The sequence below is a fragment of the Pleurodeles waltl genome, chromosome 10 (assembly GCF_031143425.1).
Source record: "Pleurodeles waltl isolate 20211129_DDA chromosome 10, aPleWal1.hap1.20221129, whole genome shotgun sequence".
In the NCBI taxonomy this organism is placed as follows: domain Eukaryota; kingdom Metazoa; phylum Chordata; class Amphibia; order Caudata; family Salamandridae; genus Pleurodeles; species Pleurodeles waltl.
Window position 1 is genome coordinate 893,644,781 of NC_090449.1, and position 22,250 is coordinate 893,667,030.

Sequence of the window (22,250 nt, forward strand, 5' to 3'; positions counted from 1 at the left end):
ACATTAGAGCATTGCTTTTGTATAACAGCGGGGACTCCCAACTCGACAGCGGGGAGGGATTCAAGCATGGGAATCTATGAAAGTTCCAATACTGGAGTAAAGTTGAATTCTCCAATCATCCAATAGATCTATTTTGTGAGGTTGAGAACACCTAGAAACATCCTAAGAAGTAACCTGTCTTTGCAACTGTAGTCTGAGCATTATACGTTTCAAAGGCCTACATGATGATTTGTTTTTACTCTGAATCGTGAATTTCTCTATTTCGTTTGCTCTGGCAGGCCATGACTTTAGACCGAGCAAGTCTGGTACAGAACCACAGATGGAATTTGTGCCTTTGATGTAGTATGAACTTGCATGAAATGGGCAGAATGAAGGTGTTCAAGGTTCTAGCACTCCTGGTAATTGGTCATTAAGAAGCAGAGTCTGAGAATTTGCTAAGAAACCCTGTGGACACGGAGACAGGTGAGAAGTGAGCATATTAATACTGAGTAGTTTCAAATTCCTACAATTTTGCAGATAACTAATAGTGGAATACTTTTCCCCTTTGTGACCCTGCTTTAGAAAGGGACTCAAATATGATTTGTCCAGGGAAGGGTCTCTAGACTGGAGGATATAGGGCCCAATTAACCTGATGTGTAGCTTTATTGGAGATCTTCTAGAAAGTTGAGGGTCTGCCCAGACTTTATTTTTTACAGCGGAAGACTAAAGTCAACCAGAATGCTTCAGGGCGGTTCCTTGGCTAGTTTGGATACTCCAAACACACTGGCCTGGGGGCTAGTACATAAAGATATTAGAATTCTATGTCCTTCACACAATGTTTATTGTTTACCAAGATGGCAACGTAGTGGTGTGCAGTTACTTTTTGACCGCCACCCATTTTGTCCTCCTATATGTTGTAGTTTGTAAGTACCAATGTGTCAATAAATGGGAAAGCATCATCTTGGTGCTATGTCCGAGTGAAACATATGAAGTCCAATTTAAATACAGCCCAAAAGTTAGTGAGCTGATGTCTATGCTTTAGGGACATCTTCCTGAAAAAAAGGTCCTTTGAGGCTTTTTCCTCTTTCTATGTGTGCTGCAAAATGCGGTACACACACAAAGAGGACAAGCATTAGGCCTCTCCTGGGAAGGCATAGCATTTTGACGCATTCCCAGGTGCTGTCCATTATCATTGTGTTTTCCAATGTTTTTAGGAAGCTCACATTCTTATTCATCCATATCTTAGTGAACTGAACTATTGGAGCACCTGAGGCGGGGAGATGCGAGTTGCGGCTGGGGAGCCGCGGAGGCTGAACAAGACTTTGGTGAACCCCGGGCCGGGAGCCACACTATCCCTAGGTCCCCCCGGCCTTTTCCCCCTTCCCGATCTGACCAGAAGACAGGGGGTGATTAGGGGCGTGCTCCGCGCCTGGTGCTGGGGCGCGAGATGGGTGGAGACCGGCGAACCCGGTTCCCTGACACCCGACAGGAGAGGACGACCCGCCGCGGGCCGCTGGAGGCACCGCCGGACCATAAGGAGACCTGCTGGGGCACGAGGGCCCCTGCCGCCGAAAGCCAGGATGAGGTGCCACAGCGAGGGTCGCCTGGCGGGGTGCCCTCGAGTGCACAGGTGGAACACACAGTGATAGAGACGCACCCGAAAAGAGGTAGGCCCGAGTGGCTGCTGCTTCCCTCTTCCCCGAGGTGCGCGACTCCCTGCGGTCGGGGGTGGACCCGTCGGGCCAGACCCCAGTGATGAAGAAGGGGCCCGGAACAGCAGCCAAAACAACTGAGAACAGGGGCCTGGCCGCAAGGGAAGTAGAACGACTCGACCTATAATAGGCCGAGGCCGGATCAGACAAGTGTAACCCCGCAGTCCCCTCAAAGAAACAGGAAGACATCAAAAAGAAGTCATTGGGCAATAAGGACAAACTGTGAACCGAGATAAACACTGGTTCATAAAAAAGAGAGATTGGATTCCTGGTGCCATAGGGGACATGCCCGTACATCGCTCCCCACTCCCCCCCACCCCGGCTCCTCTTGCTGTGATGGAGACCTGGCCTGGGGACGTCACGCTATAAACCACGAGAGGTGATCCGCTCCTCTTCTCTCTAGGGTGATTTCCTCGCTCCCTGGCATTAGACATCCTCACCTGCCGGATACTGGAGGCCCCGGGGTCATATCGGAAGGGTAAAAGAACCATTATCAGGATAGACCATCAACAGGAGGAAGCAGTAACAACAATAGAGAAGAAAAACTGGACTATGTAACACTGCGTCCCCCCAAGAATCCCTGGAACTATCCAATGAGCTCACAATATATGATACACTATAACGAGCTGTAGTTCACCCCCTGGGGACTCTTGGTCAGCCCTACACGAAGACGAAACAACTTTGCCATAAACAGTTGATAGACCACTGAGATCCTAGTGAGGCCAAAGCTGCACTCAAACACCATGGGCAAAGACAAACCAACCAAACAAACAACGGCGCAGACTCGCATGGACCAGTTCACCACGGGCGCGGCGGGTCCCCGACCTGACGACTCAACCCCACATGGCGATGGGGACCCAAGGACACCATCCAGCGACCTAGCGGCAATCCTCCAAGCAATTCAGGCTTCCCAGACAGCTGTCGAATCTAAAATAGGAGAAGTTGGAGTGGATGTCGTCCTGATCCGACAGGACCTCCGTAACACTGTGACCAGAATCACGGAAGCCGAGTCTAGAATCTCCACGGCGGAGGACGAGATAAAGACTCTTAAAACCCAAGTGTCAATGCTGACCACGCACACCTCAGAGTTGCACAGGAGGGCAGAGGACGCAGAAAACAGATCTAGACGCAATAACCTGCGCATGGTGGGTCTTCCTGAGGCCACGGCAGAATCGCCGTTGGCCGCATTCCTTGAGGAATGGTTCAGATCCTGGATGGGGGCAGACCGCCTTGCACCATGGTTTGCAATCGAACGAGCCCACAGGTCACTACGGGCAAAGCCTCCGCCGGGCTCCCCACCCCGGCCGGTAATAATCCGTCTGTTCAATTGCTCATAGATTTCAAGAAAGCTTTCGATTCAGTTGACTGGGGATTCCTCCTCCTGGTGCTCCGAAGGGTAGGCATGGGGAAACAATTCTGCCGCCTTTTTCAAGAGCTATACACTAATCCTACGGCATGTGTACAAGTTAACGGGACCATATCCTGTAGGTTTGACATTCGCAGAGGTACACAACAGGGATGTCCCTTGTCCCCCCTTCTGTTCACCCTGGCCATTTAACCTCTGGCGCGAATGATCAGGACTGACTCTGGCAATCGAACGAGCCCACAGGTCACTACGGGCAAAGCCTCCGCCGGGTTCCCCACCCCGGCCGGTAATAATCCATCTGTTCAATTGCTCATAGATTTCAAGAAAGCTTTCGATTCAGTTGACTGGGGATTCCTCCTCCTGGTGCTCCGAAGGGCAGGCATGGGGAAACAATTCTGCCGCCTTTTTCAAGAGCTATACACTAATCCTACGGCATGTGTACAAGTTAACGGGACCATATCCTATAGCTTTGACATTTGCAGAGGTACACGACAGGGATGTCCCTTGTCCCCCCTTCTGTTCACCCTGACCATTGAACCTCTGGCGCAGATGATCAGGACTGACTCAGAATACCGAGGATGGAAATGGAGCCCATCACATGAAGACAAAGGCGAACGCAGACGAAGTTCTGTTATATATGGAGGAACCAAATATAACTGGTCCCAGAAGCCTGTGCCTCCTACAGAAATTTGAACAAATCTCGGGCCTCAGGATGAATCCCACCAAATCAATTCTAGTACCGCTTACGAATACATGTGATTGCTTTGATTGGCAAAATACAATACCCCTACCCAGACTGAGTTTTAAATACCTAGGCATTTGGATATCCCTCCTGCCTGAATTGTCCTGGGCGAAAAATCTATCCCCTCTGCTAACACGAGTCAAAACGGACTTGCAGAGATGGCAAACACTGCCATTAAATGTGATGGGTCGGGTGGCCTTATACAAAATGATGATCTTACCAAGGCTCCTATACATATTTCAAAAACTTTCTAATCCCCATCCCTCACTCTTGGTTAAAAAATCTTGAAAGAATCACAGGAAGATTTCTGTGGCGGGGCAATAGGCACCGTGTAGCGATACAACACTGCCGGAGAGGACCATACGACAGGGGCTTGGGTGCATCAGACCCCTATCTATATTATCTGGCAACCCAATTGATAGTGATCCACAAATGGTTTAATGGGGGCTGGGAAGACCCGGCGTACAGGACAGAATTGACACTCCTGAGCTTCCCACAGATCCTTGATATTCTATACGGATCACTGCTTCCCCATGACATGGAGGAAGTAACCAGGGTGGTCTTCCTGGCGTGGCGCACAGCACTACGCTACACTCACTGGAATACGGTTATCACTCTCCAGACTCCGCTATGGAGAGGGAAATGGCTAGGTTCCTCGGCTACGCTGGAGGGATTCGCCACCTGGGACCCAATAGGTATTTCCCTAGTCGGAGATATATGGGAAGGGAGGGCCATGAAATCATTTCAGGACCTACAAACAGAATTTTAGCTAAATCAAGCACAATTCTTTAGGTACCCCCAGCTGAGACATGCTCTGAGGGTCCACTTAGCTACCACAGGCCCCATACCGGACTTTAACCCACTGGAAAGCAAAATACTTATGGGAAGGCTAGAGGAGAAAGGCGTCTCTCAAATTTACAAAACACTAATTAACAATGCCCCTGATAACTTAGTTATTCTCAGGACTAAATGGGAGTCATGGATTGGTCCCCTGGAAGAAGTGGAATGGATGGAGGCTCTGATGGCGCCCAAAGTTTCGGCAATATCGGCCAGACTCCGCACAATACAATTCTACTATTTATATGGAGCATATCTGACACCATCCAAACTATACAAAATGGGTGCACTCCCATCTGCCAAATGCCCAAGATGCCCGAGTGAACCAGCAGACTTTTTCCATATGGTATGGACCTGTCACATAATACAGAAATATTGGGAGGGAGTGCTCCGGGATACAGGAAAGGTCCTAGGACAAGAAATAAAAAAATCGGCGAAACTAACCTTATTGGGGGTAATGGAGGAGATGGGAGGGACACGTGCTAAACGAGCGCTCACAGCCACAGCACTACTGGTCGCCAAGAGGGACATTGCCGCAACTTGGACCCTCCCTGAGGGCCCATCGATCCAAAAATGGAGAAAGGGGGTGGACTGGTGTGCAAGCCAGGAGAAACTAGTATTCGAGTCCGGAGGATGCCCAAGTAAATTTGAAAAGATATGGGGACGATGGTTGGAGTTACTAACATAAACCAGACAAGCCAAACAATAAATAACAGGGAGACATAAAAGATCGACGGATTTATGATAGGCCCAAAATTAATAAGATTGTTGATTGCAAACATTGATACTAAACTGTTAATGGAACTCCATAAATTACATGTGTCTTTTGCCTTGTGCCTTAATCTCGTTTGTATTGTATTGTTTTTCCCACACCCTTTCCCTATGCAAAAAACAATAAAAATTGTTTATCAAAAACATTAAAAGAATGGCGCAAGCTGGCTCTAAACTTGGGCTAGCGTCTTTAAAAACACGCTAGCTGGGAGGGGGTGGCGGTAGGGAAGGAGGGGGTTGTGCATCAAAAAATTAGGCTAGCCTGGTTATAGGCAAAAACAATGCCTCTAACCAGACTAGCTCCATTTCCTGACACACAACCACCAAAAACATGACTCCTGTCTTAGGTAAGACAGGAGTCATGCCCACCACACCAATGGCCAGCATAGGGGACAAGTGCCCCCTGGGCATGGCCATTGCACCCTGTGCCATGCAGGGGGCCCCAAAGTTAGGGCTCTCAGTGGCACTTTAAAAAAGAAAAAAAAAAATACTTACCTTTACTTACACTACTCACATGGGATGGCGTCCCCCATCCTCCTGTGGCCCTCTGGTGTAGGTGGGGGTGTTCCTGAGGCTTGGGGAGGGCAATGGGTCCACAGGTCCCCTAATGCCTGGTCTGATCTAGGCGTTAAATAATGGTGCCAAGCAAGCTTGGCACCATTATTTAGCCCCTCCTCCCACCTGTGCATTATTTTAGCACAGGAGGGATAAATATTGGGCTATGGGGATAGTACAATATTTTAGATGGTAACGCCTACCTTGCATCTCATTGACTCAAGGTAGGTGCATGCATTTAAAAAATGGTGCAAACTCCTATATTTTGATGTTAGACGTGTTTAAAGTCAAAATATAAATATGGGTTAGGCTTGCGCCGAATTCTCGTCAAAAACATGATGCAAATTTGGTGCAATTGAAGTATAAATATGGGCCAAGTCTTTCATTTCTTGGAATGGCTCGATTGGTCCTCTGTGGAAAAGGTCTCCCAGTTCAGTGCATGCCACATTCTTACATTAGCAAGAATATCTACCATTCAATTCAGAGGTGAGGTAGGGGTTACCATATATGGGGATGAAGGAAGATGGTATTCTGGTCAGTCCCTCTGTGACAGCTTTACTGTGCCCTATTTCTAATGTGGACCTTATCATCAGGGATATGTAAAGTTTATCATAATGCTGTTTCTTGAGTTTCCAAGGGAACTCACACAGGGACACTCAAACAAGGTGTGATCTATGGGAACCCAACCCTTAGTCTCTTCCCTAGAACACTCCATAACGTTTAGTGAAGGAATGTTTAGCAGTACCACAGGGGATTTAGGACCACTAAAGCACACTACCTCATGTCATGTATGGCCTATCCCCAGCTAACCCCAGCTCACTTGTTCCCCCAGGTGAATGACTTATAACCCTCTCATAATTTCTGGATATCAGCCCTTCTGAACCGGAGAAAGTGTCTCACACAAATGGAATCCGCTGAAGGATAGCGTTTTTCATTTTTCAGATGCCCAATCTTTTACCTAGAAAAATGCACGGTTTAACAGCTGATCAACTCAATTTTCATAATTCTATAGAGGCTCTTGATGCTGTGCTCTCAGGTGCTTTTTATGGTCCGAGCCATGACATTCCCTAGGTATCTAGTGGTTTCCATTTTCAACTTGTGAGAGTAGAATATTCAAATGCCTGTCATTCCAGTAGCTTTGCAGACATTTTTAATTTGGCCATATTAATAGTAAAATCAGAGACCCTTTGAAATCTCGAGTTCTTCTAAGAGCAAGAGAAAGAACGAGATAATCTCTACCACTGATACCAGGGCATCATTAGCAAAGATTATGACCTGAAATATTTCCTGTCCCTATTTAATACCCAGAACTTGTAGGTTACCCTATTCTACTTAGCAAGGTTTGCAGACTAGGGGAAAATGAAAGAAAAAGAGAGCCTGGATCCCTCATCCTCTCTTCGCAGAGAGCTGTTGGTAGCTGGTTATAACCCATCTAAGGTATCCCTTCTCAATACAACAGGCCCGCAATAAGTTGTTTCATAAGGCCCAGTTCACACTATGAAAAGCTTTCTCTGCAAAGATCAGAGACTGGACTGCACCTGTGCCATCCAGTCTCACTGTGCCAATGACATGCATGACATCATTGTGTTGTACTTTCCAATCTAGTAGCCCTGCAAAAAATCTATGTGATGCAGATGCACCAGGCCACGCATCAATCTATCAAGCCTATTAGCTAAAATCTCTGTGAAGGCCTTTATGCCAATATAGGTGAGGAAGCTAGGAATATAAGACATACACATGAAGGGTTTTTGCCTGGATTTGGTATAGGAGAGGTTATGGGCAGTGTCATTGTCAGATCATCACAAATGTAATTTGTGAGAAAATTAGCTGCTAAATGCTTGCAGAAACTAGCATAAAGCCACATGGGCTCTGTACCCTCAAACACATCATGCTATTTACAGTCACAGAACCTCCTTTTTGGATACTGGCGCTTCCAGAGCCTTTAACATCTTCACAGACAACCTCAGGAAGGCGAATGCATCCAGGTAAGCATTCCTTTTACTTGAGGGCCTGACACCTCTTCTCTGTACACCCTCCAGTAGAGGCATTCACTTCACATCTGTAATGAAGCTCCTCGCTTGTGCACTTAAATGTTTTGCCCGGGTGTCACTCTCAAATCAGCATTCGTTAACTTGTTCTTAGACCTTGGTCTGCTTCTTAGAGGGTGGCAGGCAATCTCTTTTCAAGTAAGATGGACTGATCATACTATAAAACGTTTGTGTTGCTTTAAGAGAAATCAACCCATAGGGGATGTCTTCGATGCTATGTGTTCACTAGTCTAAGGTCATGCAACAAGATCTATTCTGCATATGCTCTGTCCTCCATACTATTGTTGCGTTTTATACATACTGAGCCTGAGATCACCTCAAGTCTGACAACCCTTTTGCATAAGATGCAATTTCATTTATTGCAGAACCGAGAAATACTCCCTGCTTCTGGTTGGGCACATAACTTGAGGCAAGGTAGAGGACACTACCTGTTTGTCCCATCTGTGACCACCCACAGACCCTCCGTATCCTGCTTGGAAACATTGGAAATGCCATTCTAGAAAACTAATCACTGGCAGAGGGTGACATGGTCTGGTTTGGGGACATTTTTGAGTAGTGTAAAGGGTGATTCTTCTTTAATAAATATATCTTTTGCAAGCAAGACATGTCCATCTGGAGTTGAGCCAATTCATGTAATTCCTGTAAGCGTCTTGCAACGAAGCTGAAGCCCTACATGTTATACATGGTAAAAACAATATTTGGCCAGAGTGTGATCCCAGTGGACTGTACACTGCCCCCCTCCTGGAGAAATCCTAATACAGTGTGCAAGAAAGTCACTCTTTTTGGAATGGTTATCCCCACATTTTGCCTGCTATCAGTGTGCTTAGACTGTTTTCATTGGGGTCCGGCTAACCAGGACCCCAGTGATTGTGCTCTCTCCTCTAAAGTTGGTTGCCTTGGTACCTTTTACACCCCACAATTGGCATGCTGGTGTACCCCTGTAAGTCGTAGTCCAAAGGGAAGGGTGCAGGTTCTGGTGTGTGAGGGCACTCCTGCATTAGCAGAGGTCCCCTACAAACTCCAGATCCAATGCACTGGACTGGGCTTTGATAGTACAGGGAAACTATTTTACCCGTATACTGGCCACAGGTCACTATTACCTGTGGTCCAGCTTCATAATAGTAACTCCGAACCTAGGTATGTTTGGTACCTTGCTGGCTGCTTTTAAATTAAAGTTACATGCAAATTCGACTTTGGAATTAAAAGTAGTTCCAAAGTCTTAAACTACCTTATTTTTACATATAAGTCACCCCTAAGGTGTGCCCTATGTGCACCTAGGGATGGGCGCCATGTAACTATAAGCAGGGACCTTATATAAATAGTTTTATAAGCCCTAGTGAGGTAAAACAGGCACATTTGTTTTTCCCTCATTGTAGGGAATGGCCTCCATAGGCTAGAATGGGGAGACTTTATTTTAATTTTAAAAATCCCCTTAAGTAACAGATACCAGAAGTCTGGTGTCAAATTAATTGTTATAATAAATCCCACAACTCCCAGTTGTTGGATTTAATATAACTTGTTCAGGTAAAGAGTTTTAAACTTTGCCTGAAAAGTTGCCAACTTCAGCCCTGCAGTGTTTTTGCTGCTGTGCTCTGATTGGCCAGCCTCTGGCAGCCTGGCCAGGCTGCCTTGATGAGGTGTGAAGTGGCCTGGCTCCACACAAAGAGATGTGCCTGGGGGAGGAGATCTCCCCTCAGCAGATGGTGAAGCAGGAAGGGGGAGGGCTGCCAAACTGGTCGTCAAAGGCAGGGAAGGACATATGGAGCAACCCAGCAACACCCTCACATCCTGCAAACCCAGACAATTAGGTGCCCCTTGATTAGATTAGGAGAGGGGTGTGTTTAGGATTTTTAGCCACACCAGTGGAGGGGCTCAGCCAGATGTAACCTCCAAAAATCACTTTCGGCCATGATGGATTTTTGAGGAATGTTGCTCCCTGGGATTTATTTTTGCCACACTTCCCAGGAAGTGGTCATCACAGGGGGGAGGACCCTGCACCTGATCGGAGAACCAGGACCCCCTGTTTTTAACCCAGGAGTAAGGATACAACTAGCAGACCTGCACCCATACTTCAGATCCCTATCAGACTGCAACAAGGAAGAACTACAGGAGAAGAAGGACTGCCCTGCTGGACCCCTGACCTGCACCTGGACACTGCACTCTGGAGGACTGCACCAGCTGCACACTTGGGCTTCACCATTAAAAGGACTTTACCTGTCTTCTACTGCTTCAAGAAGGGACTCCCTGTTTGCTACAGGTACAAAGGAGCTGCCCAGAGTCCCCTGCATCAAGTCCTGCAAGCAGAACCCAGCTGACCAGCGTCCAGTGGCCATTTGAGGATTCTGACATGGTGCATTCTGGGAATTGTAGTCCCAACTCCCAAGGAGCAACTCACAGCTTCTGGAACCTTGGATCAAGTTGTGGACACTTCAAGGACAGAAAAAGGACCTCTGGAAGAAGATCCAGAAGTTTGGAGACTTTTGGAGCAACTCCATAAGTTGAAGAGGTGCATTGTGGGAGTTGTAGTCCCAGACCCCAAGAGGCACACCAGAGCCTCTGAACCCTTGGATGGTGCTGTGGACCACTTTCCTGAATCAAACACTTCTGAAAGTAAGTGTGACAGTGTTACCTCGTGGGTGGCCTGAACTCTGGACTTTGTTCCTTTCCAGTGTGAGCTTTTTTTAATCCCTTGAGCGCTAGTTGCTTCTATGCGCTAGAAAGCATTAATTCTTTAAAAAATCATATCTCCGGTTCCCCTTATCCAATGTTATTCGTTTTGGTGTCATTTTAAAGATAAAAATATAATCTATTTTTATAAATTGGTTTTGGATTTTTAAAATGTTGCCTGTGTTTTATTTAATGACTGTTTTGTGATATTTGAATGCTTTACGCTTTGTCTCCTAAGTTAAGCCTTGTCGCTCGTTGCCAAGCTACCAAGTGTTGAGCTAGGTTTAATTTACTGAGACCTAACTGGACCTAAGTGGCGGATAGTGGCTTATTGCTAAGTGTAGGTACTACCTGCCCTTACCAATAACCCATTTTCCAACACATGGTTAAAACCCCTCAGATAGATGACACGATTTTGCAGTGCAATGGGTCTTGCATTTGCTCAAGTTAGAGCTATTAGCGTTGTAAATTCCTAACTGGACTTTTCTTGCCACATAAATTGAAAATGAAAAGTAAAACAGTTGACATAAGCAAGTCAATTCGAAGTGCCATGACCGCCATAAGCGTGAGAGCATGGAAAAGCAACAAAAGGAAAAAGAAGATCATTTGCACTCAAACATATTGGCAAACGTGCAATTATCCATGTAAAAGGGCCGGTCCCCAAGACAGTAACAAAACTGCCCCAAGGAAGGACAAATGTAAAGCATTTATCAATGTCATCAAAGGATTTTCGAAAAGCAAGCCCACAAATGAGTGAAAGTGATGGGCATGAGATGGCTGTGGTTAAAATCCCACATATATACCAACACGTCGGAAAAGCAGCGTTTGCGCGCTGCTGTGCTCAACCTAAAAACTTTATATATTGGTGCATTTACTGTCCACATTCCAAATATCAGCTCTCATCATTTGAGACCATACATTTCACTTGGAGTCCAACACAGCCTCCATTAGACCTTTTACTAGATAAACCAATGATGACTGTACTAATCCTCAGTAATGTCTTCAAATGCAAAACTGGCATTCTCAAGGAAAGTTCTTAACAGCTTTATGTACAGCCTATACATCCCATTGCAAGACCAACAAAGCAACCAATGAGGTGGCAAAGTTGGATCTCCAGCCATGCCCCTCAAATGCTACCTTAGCTAAGAATTGTTACTGCATGTAGCGTTAAAGAGGAATGTTCTTGAGCTCTGTTCTTGTAGATCACAGGCACAATCCTACATGTACAAATAGAAATCTTTCCTTACTGAAGTGTTAGGAATAGGAACATCGCAATGTAAAGCTGAGAAGACTACAGAGAGGCAAAGAAGGAGTTTAATATTTAATGTGAACTGAACAATAACACTTGAGTGCACATCAAGCGTACATACATTGGATACAGAATTATATATCTGGGGAAAAAACATTCTAAACAGCATCCTTTGGGATCCACATTAACATACAGGGAGCATGTTGTAAATAAGCAATCGTGTTTACAAACATAAAATTGAGACCACTGTGAACATACTTACAACAGCAAAGAGAAGAGTTCCAATTGAAGCATAAACTATTTGCAGCCACTGAAAATGAAAAAATAAAGTCATCATTTTGTAAACAGAAATTTACATGGATCCATAAATGCAAAATCAAAAATAGACATTAGTGAACTGCTTTTGGAATGACTGGAATAATGCATATGATATAAATTATATCATATAATTAGGACAATAGCCAGTGATCACTAGATTTCAGTAAATATTTTACTGACTGTCATGTCATAACACTGGACAGTCATATCTTACAAGGTGACGGGGGGAACATGTTTAGAAAACGTTAAAAAAAAGGCATTCTCGGAATGGCTTCTGAACTATAGGTTTTCAAGTGAGCTCTTAGCTTTACCATGCCAATGCCTCCGCCTCCCATAGGAGTAGGCCTGCTTATCATGAAAATTAGTCACTTCTCACCAAAGAAGGATAAATTGGGTCCCTAGGCAAACAAGTCACCTTTCATATTTTCTACATCAAATAAAAATATCTGAATGGATTTACCCCTGGCCATCCTCCAAGAAAGGGCCAAACATTACCACTCTTACCCGCTTTGCAATTTACACGTGCAAATCGCAGAACCAATGACCAAGTGCAAAAGCAGAAGGGCAAGTGCTTCTCATCAATTACTCCATGACTTCTGAAGAGTTACAACATCCTAGACCTCAAGGAAATCGCCGGTATAGTGCAACTAAGGTGAAAATGAAAAAGCCCATGCTTTGAGCTCCGTTTGTAAAGGTTTCTATTGACCATGAGCTTTCCATGAAAAACAGATCTCAGAAGTAGTCACAAATTCCGGGCGAGATTTAAGCAACCCCTAGTGTCATTTTTCTGATTCTAATGTGTTGTTAGGTTGGCAAAAACGCCATGCCATATTTACAAAGTGGCGCAATGCACGCATTACGCCACTTTGTAAACTCTTGTGTCACATTATGCCTGCACCAGGCATAATGTATACAAGTTGGGCGCTCCGGTTAGGAGCCTCAGAAAAATGGCGCAGTAGAATCTATGAGATTCCAATGCACCATTTATAGCGTAATTTTTAACGCCTGCCTAAAGCAGATGTTAAAGTTAAAATGAGGCTCCCATTGTTTTCAATGGGCCTCCTTTCACTTTGCAGGATTAGCGTCAAAATTGTTGCCACTAATCCTGCAGAGCTCCAAACTGTCGTCAATATTTTTTAGGCTAGTTCCCTTACGTACACCATGGTGTGCCGTATCTTAAATACAGCGCACACAGTGGCATTAGGGGGAGGAGGCACAATGGGGCGCAAGAAAAGTGGCACATCATGACATGATGCGCCCCTTTTCATAAATCTGGCCCTCCGTTTCTGAGCTAAAACTCGCCCGAAATATTCAAGTGCTTATATTTTTTTTATTAGATTATGCCAGTTTGTGGTACGTTGACCTGCTGGCTTATAAGGTTCAATGACTTCAAAACCTTGTTTTTACAGAAACAATGTCATCACTACATTCAGAAAGCTAAATTGGTTGCTGATAAGACAACAAATGGGTTTTGAGGGCCTTATTCCGAGGTTTAAGTAACTGAAAATCACCCAATTTTACAATGAAATTCTAAACACGGAGAAGAACACTGGCTGCATCTCCTCCATCGTAGGGTTAGTACTGTGGAGGAAATATAGCTGGTGGATCCTACTCCGTATTAGGGTCCAGACTTGCTTTTCTTTGTAGGCAACAAGACTACCAGGTTGCTTCCCTCGCTCGGAGAAAGGGAGGAATAAAGCAAGTGGATAAGTGGAAAAAAGACTCAGATGTAGACTGCCTCTGGGGATGCAGCAATACCCTGTGCTTTTGGTCGTTACTACATGCTGCCAGGACAGTAAGTGACTGGGTAACCTGAGACAGTGCAATGTCTTTCGCAACTGGTGCAAAGAAATGAGCAACGTTGGATGGGCATTTAACAGAAAATGAGACAATTTTAGCCTTATTGCAGATGTAGGGGTAAGGCTCTGGGTTTCAATAGATGCCCAGCAGAATTGTTCAAGTGACTGACTAATCACTCATATGCACATGCTAGATATTTTTAACAATTCATAAAAAAGGTTGGTCTAGGAACGACTGTAGTTTGTACAGGTCTATCTCACTGGTAAACAGTAAAAACCAAAATACTTGGGAAAATCCTGGCTAGCTGCATTCTCAATATGATCAGAAATCTCGTTCATTTTGATTAATCGAGGTTCATGTCCAACAGGTCAAACACACTAAAGCTCTGGCACTATCACAACTGCCTAGAAGGCCCGTGGATGATAGTGGAGCCTATTCTGATCGTGTCTCTTTACGCCAAAATGGCATTCAACTCACTCTAGTCAACAGGTATGGTGATGGTCCGACTAAGAATGGGTTTTGGCTTGAATTTGTGTCATGGATCAGACTGCTCTACATTTCTCCAGTTGAAAGAGTCACAGCAACATGGAATCTCTCTGCCCAGCCAACTGCAGAAGAGCCAAGGCCAGGGTGGCCAAGGTCCACACTTTTATTTGCCCTGTATTTGTTATACTCGGTGTGTGGTCACTCTCTTGTCCGATGATTCATGTGGAATTCAAAATGGAATGTTAGAATATCCATACATGCTCATGATCTGTTCCTCTAGGTAGCCAAGCGAGATCGTACAACTTGAAAACTGCTCAATATTTTATAAGTCTTCAATAGGTATTCCGGGATCCAGTGAGGCCGAGAACAGTGCTGTCCTCTTACAAGGGAGACATTGGCAGTAGGCCCCAGGACCTCTTCTGGGTAGGTTGACAAGATTTTAAGCACTTGAGACGTATCTCGACAATAAAAAAAGACTTCAAATCACTGACCCAATGCAGGAAGACACAGGATTGGAATAAGCCTCTTGCGGAGAGAATAGGAGAAATCCTTTTACATGAGGAAGTTTATACGATTCATCCTCAAAATGGCGAAGCTCCCAAGGTTCCTACACATAATATACGAGGCATATTTCTGGATCATGGATATACATATATATTCATAAACTGGATGCAATCCTTTGTATGCTACACTGGTATGGGAGATTTCTTAGGTTTGCTTTAGACACCCCTAGCAGGATACTGTAGGTGGAACATATTGCACTCCAAATTTTGTTCTCCAAAACTGAAGAAAGTCCATCTACGCAATCCTTTTTGGCTGAAAGCCTACATATGTTGTGTTTTCAGCTCTTCTTTATCAATCATCCATAAGCAAGTAATCCAAGAACTCCTTAGGTATATGAACATTATTCATTTATTAGACATACATTTTAAAATGATCAGTTAATCATTCATCTCCTCAATAGTTTTTGCTTTCCATTGAAATAGAGTTTATGATGTCAAATCATTCTTAATGCTCCTCATTGCAAAGTCAGTTTCTGGTCCTTCATCAGGGGAAGCGCTCAATGTGTTAGATTAGTCAAATGTCATGCTCTGCAGTCATGGTGCTTCAAAGTCTGGTGTTTTACTGCTGCACCATCTCACACAACCTCATGTACATAAATATTATTTGTCATAGCAGCTGATGTTAATTGACAACTTGGCCATTGCATCGCAGACAGAGCACTCACTTATGGTAAGCAGCCACACAAGGAGTATGCACATAAAGTTTCCTCACTGTACGTGGGGGTCATCAGGTAAGTTCCCTAACTGGGACCTCTAGGTCTAGCCTGACAAGTCCAGTGCATGGGAATCTAGTGATGGTCCCCTGTTCTAGGTAGGGTCAGGTGACTATCACTATAATCTGGAAGCCCTGCAGTGCATAAACTGTAAGGCCAATAATTTCTGCTGGAGGAGCTGACTAAAACTGATGAAAACCCAGTGGTGCCCTCATTTGTATATGGACACGGTAACCACAAGTTTGTCAAGGTGGGTGCACAACTCCACCAAACTCAAGGTTACTCATTACAAGAGCCTTTTAATTGTAATCAGCAGTGTTTACTGGTCCAATCAAAATTATGTTATGTGCAGGAGCACATCAGATCTGTTTATTTTCATTCAGAGATTTCAACTGCTAACAGCAGCCACACTCTCTGGGTGGAAGTCTCGAGACAAATGAGGAATTAGAAGGGGAATGGACACAAAGTTACAGATTCCTATGGTAATTCCTCACCTTTAAGGGGTCTCTCAGCATCCACCTTATAATCCTGAGGTAACATGGCCCTCCAGAATTACTGGTATCCCCGGTATATGTAACAAAGGGGAACGAAGTTACTAGGAGGATTACCAGGAAACTCGTAATGAGGGCCCAAATGTCCACCTTAGTCTTTTTTTCTTGAAGTAAAAACTACTTCAGTAGGACAAGACAGGATGCTGAAGTTGACAAAGGCCCTTTTAAATCAAATGCACCAACTCTAGACTCCTGCTGAAGCCCTGAGTTTCAGAACCAAAAGTTAAATGGGGGCAAAGCTAGCTTTTGCAGCCGATGAGATAGCTTTGCTGCTATGGTGAATTTGTCACCTCACTCCCGTTCCAAGTCCTATTTTCAGTTTAATTGTTTTTTTTCATTAGGAGACAGTGGCTGATAAGGGCTCCATGGAGACAGATACTTTTTTTGACGGTCAAAAAGGAGCCCAAACCTTTACTGAAAAACTCTCAGCTCAGGGTAAACCAATAATCCTTGGCCTTGGAGGACTCATCTTTCTCTGGGAACTCTGACGCCTAGTCCCAGACCTCAAGAGGCCAGAAAATAAAAGATTCCCTCATTTTGAAGAAGTTGGACAAGTTACTCTGAATCTCTCCCACAACTCCCAAGATGTTAGGGACAACTCCTAGGTCTCTCTAAATTTAGAGTACATAGAGGATTCAGCGCAAATCATTGTCAACCTAGGGAGATGGTTGCTCATGTGCAGAGCCAGACTATGCAAGATATCCCCTTTCTAGTGTCACAGGTGGTGCGGATGTGGGAGAGGGCTGTCATGCGGGTGTTGTAGAGGGCCTACTTCAGCTCTGGTGGATTCGCCCTTTTGTTAGAGTCACCGAAATACTAGATTTTTCAAAATGGTGAGCAGGCGGATGTAATAACGCTGGTGATTTATACCAAACTGCCATGTTTGTCACGCGAGAGGAGGCTAAGACCCTCTTTGGAATTTACCAGGGCCCCAAAGCATGTGGTGGCAGCCTATGGCACATGCAGTTACATGGTATCTAAACTGCACAGTACAAACCTCAGATATTTGCTGTGGGTGATCACCTTAACCGTACTGAGTGAACATGTTTGCCATGTGCCCTTCCTTGTACAAATATCTAGAAGACATATGTTGTGCTTTCTGGGGCACATTAGTCAGACTGTAATAAAACCAAATGCAGGTTTTTCATCACTGGGCATGTTTTAAACAGGGGAGGTCTTCATTCTGGTAGGTTGCATTGAGAATTGTAGCTATAACACTTCCCTGATTACTAATAATACAAAACAGATGGCCTAAGATGGCATGTGTATTTATGAACTGGTTGAATAAAATGGAAAACATAATATTTAAACCATCTTTATTCGCACTTAACATTTTTTATACTTAAATGAGCACAAATACAGTCAAGGTTGAAGGATTTCAGTGAATGCTGAAAGACTGATAGACTAATGTGGTGAGGAGTATCTTGCTCTGGGATATATAGGGTTTTTAGAGTGCTCTGCTTGGTAACTGTATGAGGTGGTGTAAAATTTAGTAACCCTAATATTCAGCGAGGTGGTTTAGTACTGTCAGGGCTCCTCCGGCTAAATGGAAAAAATAGTTAGAATGGAGAAGTGTTACAGAATTATGCAACAAGAGCATTTTAGATATACATAAACAAAATAGACTGTTAAAAAATTAAATAACATAATTAATATCAACATGTGGTATGTTGTATGGAAACAATAATATAAGGGGTTTATTATTTGATTCGTGTATAAATTTACTTTAACAGTGGAAACTTATGTAAATATAATATTTGTGTATAGGAATCACTGTATAAACCAGGAAAAAACAAAATAAAAAAACAAGAAAGTACTCACAAATGATCGTATGATTGCACATAGAATTCCAAAGGCAAATAATGCCAGAACTACGACCCAGAGTATACCATATGTCATGGTGAAGTCCCACTGTGAACAAAAATCAACACAAATAAACATATAAGCCTGCAGAATTAAAATATTAGTTTTAGTAAAAAATATACCAATCAAAAATGTCCATTACAAATGGAAAGTTGTTTGATTGTTCCACTAAATTAAATCAGTTTTGTGAAACAGTTGTCCACACAATATTGCAGACATCTTTACGCAAGGAACGCTGTCATAGTCTAGCGCTTATCACAAAGTGTTATTGACTCTTCATATCTCCTGGCATGTCAGTTCCATTCAGTGAGATGACAAACCTGTTCAATACATAGATCTTATTGAAGGTCATGAAAACTGTTTTGAAAGAGAGTTTTGCTGCCAAAATTACACCTGGCTTATATTCCAAATCAAGACATTGATTCAAACGAAAGGACAGCAGAAGATGATGGTATTTTAGGATTTTATTTTGAGAAAGCTTGAAAAGTTGGTAAAAATGTCAGTGTTGGTAGACACTTATCTGCAGAGGCTAGAAAATAGTGGGGTCTAAGTGAAGAAATTACTTACCTGTAACACCAGTTCTCAATCACTAGTATTGTTCACAGATTTATGCTTGAATCAGAATAGCAAGCAGTATACTAAATATCTAATGCTTCTGGGAGAATGTGTCGTCACCCTATCTGTCTAGGGATGCTTCAATCTCTTGTGGCAGAAAGTTACGCTGGCCAATAACCAGCGGGAAATGCCATGCTTAGGCAGGGGATGGCCCATGCTAGGGCAGCAAAAAGACAAAGATTTGGTCAGATATTCTTATATTGTTGGTTCTTTCAATTTAAAACTGTATGCATCTGCGGGCATCTAATAAGTGTGGTGATCTCTCAGCTGATATCAATGCATCAGGAATGAAAGAACAAATAATTATTGTCTCAAACAAATGGAAGTGTCTAGGGACCTTGGCCATAAACAAGGTGAGTTTGTCCTTTGTTAATTGCAAATATGGCCTCTTTATTGTGATGACTTAGAGCACCGCCACTGTCCATTCTGATATCGGGGCATGAAAAAGTGCTGTCTTCCAAGAAATATATTTGTGATCCAACCTACGGATCAGTACTAAAGGTGGCAGTATCAACTGACAGAGCACTGTGTTCAACTTCCACGGCATCAGAGGTCACTGGACTTGGTGGAAAGCTCTGAAAAAGTTCATGAATTGTTTGATGTTCCTTTGAGGACAAAAAATGGATAGGGAATTTCTGGATCTTCTGAACCTTGATACTGCAGTCAGATGGACCCAGAGATAGCTGTAATTAAGACTGACCAGACTGAGAAGACAAGACTGAATTTGTTGTGACTGTACAGACATGTTATTGAGTCCTTTACATTTGGCATAATAGTCAGCAATACTTCGACTTGGCAGTGTAGTTGAAAAAAGGTTACATCACTGCACAGGTACTGCCCTGCAATCTACTGAGATGTCAAAATACCCAAACTCTATTTTGTCAGAAACAAAGCTGTCTGGTTCAGTGACTTAAGGTCACAATGTAGGACCTCCCTGTTGTGCCTGGAGAGGAGTTTCAAGTGGATCTTCAGTGGGATCAACTGGTATTGGCACAGCAGGATCAGGTTGGTGTACCAAATTGGCATGGCCACATGGGCTATCAGTATCAGTGAACGTGAGTCTGTCTTGGCCTTCTGCAGTGTCATAGGGATATGGAGATATGATGGAAAGGCATTGTCAAAGGCGATCAATCATTTAATAGAGAAGGCATTATACCTGGAGCTTTGTTGCCAGTAATTCTTGTGAAAGCAAGATATTTGTTTACAGAATGGCAAACAGGTCTAGTTTTGGATTATCACTTCATGAAGATATGCTGTGGTCACTGTTGATAGAACATCCACTATTAGCAATCTGACAGGGAGTGACTGAAGATATCTCTCTGTTTGTTTTGAAATCCAGGTAGATGTTCCACAGAAACATTCTTTTTATTTGCAACTGCCCATTTCCATAACAGCTGTGCCTCCTCTGTCATGATGAAGCAGCTTGTGCCTCCCTGTGTGACAATGTAATGCATGGCGGTCATACTGTCGGTTCATCCTACTTTACTTCGCCAGCTGTTGCAGGAACACTTGCAGACCCAGCTGGATAGCTCATAGTTCCAAGTATTTCTTTTTCACCAACCACAGACTTGTCAAAAACAGATTTTGCATGGAGGCTTCCCAATCTTCCATAAGGACGTTGGTTGTGATAAATCTGGTTTTTATAGGTTGAAATGGGAGACATGTGTTAAGATGTTCTGGAAGTCCCCCAGCAGCGCACATATGAGAAGGCGTGAGGGTGTGTGGCTACAACAGCCAAGATGGGAGACACAAGATAGGGAAGCACCCAGGCTGGTGACTCTGCTGTCCAAAAGGATCATTAGATGAAGCCACACTTCTGTGTCGTCCGAGCAGCTGTGCAGAGCTGCTGTGAATGAGATTTGTCAGGGCTGCCAGGAGAACATTGGAGTGTGCAACAGTGGCCAGCTTTGCCTCTGCGTCTGGTGAAGGGCATGGAAGTAGGCCACCCCTGTTGTGAGCATCACGTAGCAGTCTTCTCCCACTCTTCTGCAGGGGCTAGCATCAGCTGCTATGCAAGGTAAGGCCACCCCAACTGGAATCCATTGAACCCCCCAAATTGAGCAAGGCTAGGGCAACCAACCGGGCCTGCAGGAAGGCCAAAAGCCTTTCCTGTGGGAGAGCACTGAGTACAAAGGGGGAGTATTAGCAGCAGGGCGGAGTGTCCTGTGCCCTTTCCTCCGAACTTGTAGATTGCCTCGGGCCTGGGGTGATTTTGGTGGCCTAGGAGGGCCCGCCGGTATGATAGGACACACAAGCAGGGAAGGAGGTATTAACCCTCAACTCTGACCTGCAGGCGCTCTCTCCCTGTGAACCAGAGGCTGCCATAGGCTGGATGTGCATAGGTGTCCCCTGGAGCAAGGGGCGCTGGAGGGCTCAATGCTTGCCATGTAAGAAGACCTAACTGCAACTTGGGGTGACTTATCAGGCGGGGGAACAGAGGGAATGGATGCTCTCGAAACAGGTGGCAGAGGTGGTGTAATTGGGTGCCAATATACTGTGACTTTACTGCCTATGGTCCACCCCTGTCCATGCCTGCAAACACTTTGGAGAGGTGATAAACAAAGCCCCAGCCCTGTCGTACACTGCTTACACGCATAGCTCGGCTCTGAATCCTGCATTATCACGAGGTGCAACATGGAGGCAGCATTTGCCTGTGCTTCCTACAAGTTTTCATGTGCTTACCCACACCCAACAATCACTGTCAGCACCAAACACTCCACTCTCTCACACTCATACAGCCCTGGAACCAACCACACAGCACTCCGCACTTGCATAAATGCTCCTCAACCCCTGCTCACCAGACACACCACAGAGATATGGGACCTGCTGTACAGCAATGCCCTTGGCCTGCTTTTCCTCACAAAAGCCTGGCTGAAACCTCCATCAGCACCTGGCATCACCACAGTCATCCCCCAGCTACAAGATTGCCAGGCAAGACATACTTCACAAGCCCTGAGGCAGAGTCACCATCATCCACAAGAACACCATCAGCTGCACCCAATCATGGACACTTCATCCTCCAACATGGAACACCTGTTGCTCAAGATCCATGTCACAGCCATCTTCACTCTAAGCAGTGCTCTTATCTACCGACCACCAGGACCGCGCATCAACTTCACCGACACCATCACAGACTGTCTCACCACCCTCCTTCGATGCTAGCAATGACATCCTACTTAAGAGACCTCAACTTCCACCAGGAAGAGCACGCACACACCAATCCAGGAGCCCTCCCTGAAAGCCTGGGAAGCCTGGGCCTCACCCAACGAATAAAGGAACCTACTCACATCACCACACCCCTGCTGGGCCCTATTTGTACCAACTTCAGCAACATCAGAGTCGACGAGCTCACACCAGTCTCCTGGCCAGACCACGCTCTTAACAAGTGTCTCCATACCAATCCAACGTGCATGCA

General features: G+C 44.7%; 1 protein-coding gene across 1 annotated transcript in view; it reads right to left on the bottom strand.

The window, feature by feature from the left end:
- Positions 1-22,250, bottom strand: part of LOC138262003 (protein lifeguard 1-like) — a 268,022-nt gene that overhangs the window by 41,867 nt on the left and 203,905 nt on the right. The window contains exons 8-9 of the mRNA XM_069211639.1: positions 18,179-18,268; positions 12,189-12,236 (exon numbers count right to left, since the gene is read on the bottom strand). Of these exons, the coding sequence (XP_069067740.1) occupies positions 12,189-12,236; positions 18,179-18,268 (138 nt within the window). The remainder of the gene's footprint in view (positions 1-12,188; positions 12,237-18,178; positions 18,269-22,250) is intronic.